The sequence below is a fragment of the Carya illinoinensis genome, chromosome 16, assembly GCF_018687715.1.
Source record: "Carya illinoinensis cultivar Pawnee chromosome 16, C.illinoinensisPawnee_v1, whole genome shotgun sequence".
Classification (NCBI taxonomy): domain Eukaryota; kingdom Viridiplantae; phylum Streptophyta; class Magnoliopsida; order Fagales; family Juglandaceae; genus Carya; species Carya illinoinensis.
Window position 1 is genome coordinate 3,636,767 of NC_056767.1, and position 3,472 is coordinate 3,640,238.

Sequence of the window (3,472 nt, forward strand, 5' to 3'; positions counted from 1 at the left end):
AGGCTGCAGTGAAGGCTATCAGCATGCCTAAAATTGAGATCAAAAGCATAGTGAGTCCCAACACCAACCTACGAGGTAATTTTATGAGGAAATCCTTTGCTGTGTAGCGTGACGTGAGAATTGACAAGAAAACTAATATTGAAGACGAAGAGAATAACATTGCTACTGCATCTGATATGAAGAATACCGTAAACCAATTCATTTATAGAAATATAGGAATGCCTGTTTCTTGATTGTTGCCACCCGGTACTGTGAAAGCAGCTGGAAAAACCACAGTCGCAATTAGTGTTGCCACAAGCATGCAAGAGTTTGCCGTGTTATTCATCCATTGTTCACCATTCTTCTGTAGTTTTTCATGGTTCCTCACAAATATATCCCTAGGTGTTTCTCCTTTTTCATTCAGCTTGTTCACATATGACTTAGGCACGATCTTTTCTATCTCCTGCAATATTAACCAATTACTTGTAAATTAAAAAATATTGAAAGGGGAGGCTTTGCATTAATACGTGTACGTGCAATGACGAGAAGAAAATTAAGAAGTCCGTACGTACTTGAAACCACAACAATTCTCGTTGCATTTGAAGGGCTGCTCCTGAGATGATGTTCAGTCGATCTAAAGAAGGCGATTCTCCAGCTAAGTGCAACATGTTGTTTTTCCCTTCAGCATGATAGGTCGCAAGGTTGCCCTTCGCAACACCTACTCATATATTAAATTAAAAACACACTCTTGTCGATGTTTAATAGCAACGTGAAATAAAGTTCCATTTTTTTTGTCTGCTATCCATATTCGATCGTAAGAAGAGCGAATAAGTATAAGTAGAAATTCAACGTTCCCTACTTTTGCAGCTTCAACAAGTAGTTCCATAATTAGATTGTCAACCGAAGTCGACGAGGAATTTTCGTCGTCTACAACCTCTGTCCAAAGGCGGCAAACCAATTCATGGGCTGATGCTTGCATCATAGCGTTGTTGCACAACCGACCTCCGAAGCCTAGTTAGGATTAAGAGAAGATCGTTATATAATTTGGTTAAAACGAAATATTAATTCTATATAAATGCCAAAAGAATGTTATATATGAATTAAATGATTAAATCTACACATTCTTATGAATTAATTATATAGCTCGATTATAGTACGTACAGCTAGCAGATTGCACTGCATTAATTAGCATTCTGTGTCACATTTTGCATGCGAGTATAGGCATCTAGTGTGTGTGTGTGTATATATTTATAGATATGAATTAAATTATTAGATCCACACATTCTCATGAATTAATTATATATGCTCCATTATAGTATGTACTGCGCGCAGATTGCACGTACTCCATTAATTAACATTCTGTGTGATCACATTTTGCAATCGAGAATAGACATCTAGTGTATACATACATACATACATACATATATACATACATAGATAAATATATATATATATATGTGTGTGTGTGTGTGTGTTTGTATGTGTGTGTGGGTAGTGAGTTATTGCAATTAGCACTAGTAATTTAGTTCTTGATAATAAAGTACAATTTGAAAACTTAGCGATTAAGAATTTATTTTAAAGAGTCTCAGAGATTAATTATATATATAATATGGCCTCCTATCTACTTTCCAATGCCACGTGGGGTATATAACTATGCATCATGAACAACAAAATATGAGATAACTTCCTAATGGCAACAGCAGTCTACCACATCGAGGAATGCTACACAACTTCTCAATACTCTACATTTTATTTTTTTAAAATTTTTTAATAATTTTTTAATAGTTTTTTTGAATTTATTCTTTTTAAATTAATTTAATTCTTTTATTCATTATTTATATATTAAATATTTGATAAAAGATAAAATAAAAAAAATAAAAAAAATATAGAATGTAGAGTGTTAGGAGGTTGTGAAGATTTTTTCCTACCACATTAACGTAGAAGGTCGTAGCAGCATAACAGAGTCACCTGCACATTTAGCCAAATAGCTGGCTGGTAGAATATGCAACTCTGCCAACGCATACAGCGACATCATGTTCCACATCCATTTACAACCAACAGCAGAATATTCTTTTTGTAGATAACCGTAGAGAGATTTGTTAATTTCTTTGTCTCAAGTTATCAGAATTTATTTTTCATTCATTTATTTCCTTTTAGTTGTGTATAAATCATGTAACCAAGATCACTGAATGATTTACTGAAGTTTTTCACAAGTTTTCTGATTTCCAACTTGGTAATCAGAGCCTTTTCAGGACTCACGTCCGTCTTCCCTTTCAGGTCTCAATTTTTTTTTTCCTTCCTTCCACACTTGCTCTCATGGCTGAAATACCTACAGCATCCCCTGTCCCAACGCCCTCTCAATCACCCTCCCTCTCCTCATTCTCTTACATTATCACTACCAAATTAACAAATGAAAATGATCTCTTATGGAAAGTGCAAATATCAGCCTACCTAAGGGGTCTGGATCTTTACTCCTATGTTGATGGCACAAACGTTGCTCCCTCTCAATTCTTACCTAATTCGTCTGCCTCAAACCCAAAAACCAACCCAGCCTTCATAACTTGGCAGCGGACTGATCAGCTTGTTCTGAGCGTTCTCTTCTCTTCTCTCTCAGACTCTTTGCTTGGTCATGTCCTGTCGTCTAGAACTTCTCGTGCTCTCTGGGTCTCCTTGGCCAACATGTTTGAGTCCCACTCTCAGGCTAAGGAATTTCAGATCCGTTTTCAACTCACAAATCTATCTAAAGGGGATCAAACCATGACTGATTATTTCGGCAAAGTTTGCTCCCCTGTCGATGCCTTAGTTGCCACAGGTAATCACCTTCCCGATAAATAAGTGGTCTCCTACCTTCTAAATGGGTTAGGCTCCTCTTATGAAGGCTTTATCACCTATGTTACCACACGGGCAGAGCCCATTTCATCTCATGAATTATATCAACTGTTATTACATGAAACTCGCATATCTCATCAAAGGAGTACCAACTCTTCCCTTGAGCTCTCTGCTAATCTCAGTGTTGCTGCAAATCGAGATCATCGTGGACGTGGCTCTTTTCGCAATGGCCGTCAAGGCCGTAGCAGAGGTCGTCCTTTCTACGACAATCGTGGGGGTCGCTCACCTTCATGTAATATTTAACATGAACATTAATAAACAGATCTTTGATTTTATATGATCTATATGTTAGAAATTTAGACCTTTCAAATTTATCTCTATGATCTACCCTTTATAGGAATAATAAAAAAAATAGAAAAATAATAACAACACAACAAATTTACGTAGAAACTCTAAAACAGGAAAAAAATACCAGACCAGAGAAAAAAAATCCACTGTGAAAAATTATTACAATCACACAATTTTTCTCCTCACTCCAAACACACCCACAAAAGCTTTCTCCACTAGTAAAACTTTAACTCACACTTCTTCCCATTTTACAAAAATAGACAACAGAGGAATTTAACTAGAATCAAAAGTTACTAGCCAAGCATTTGACTGGTGC

The 3,472-nt window shown here is 36.2% G+C and overlaps 1 protein-coding gene across 1 annotated transcript; it reads right to left on the reverse strand.

Annotated features, from left to right (window-relative positions):
• Nucleotides 1–202: 202 nt before the first annotated feature.
• LOC122298704 lies at nt 203–958 on the reverse strand. Its single transcript, XM_043108573.1, has 3 exons — nt 839–958; nt 552–686; nt 203–442 (listed from the first exon to the last, which is right to left on the reverse strand). The coding sequence occupies exons 1-3, from the start codon at nt 956–958 to the stop codon at nt 203–205; spliced, it is 495 nt and encodes a 164-aa protein (XP_042964507.1).
• Between the last annotated feature and the right edge of the window lie 2,514 nt (nt 959–3,472).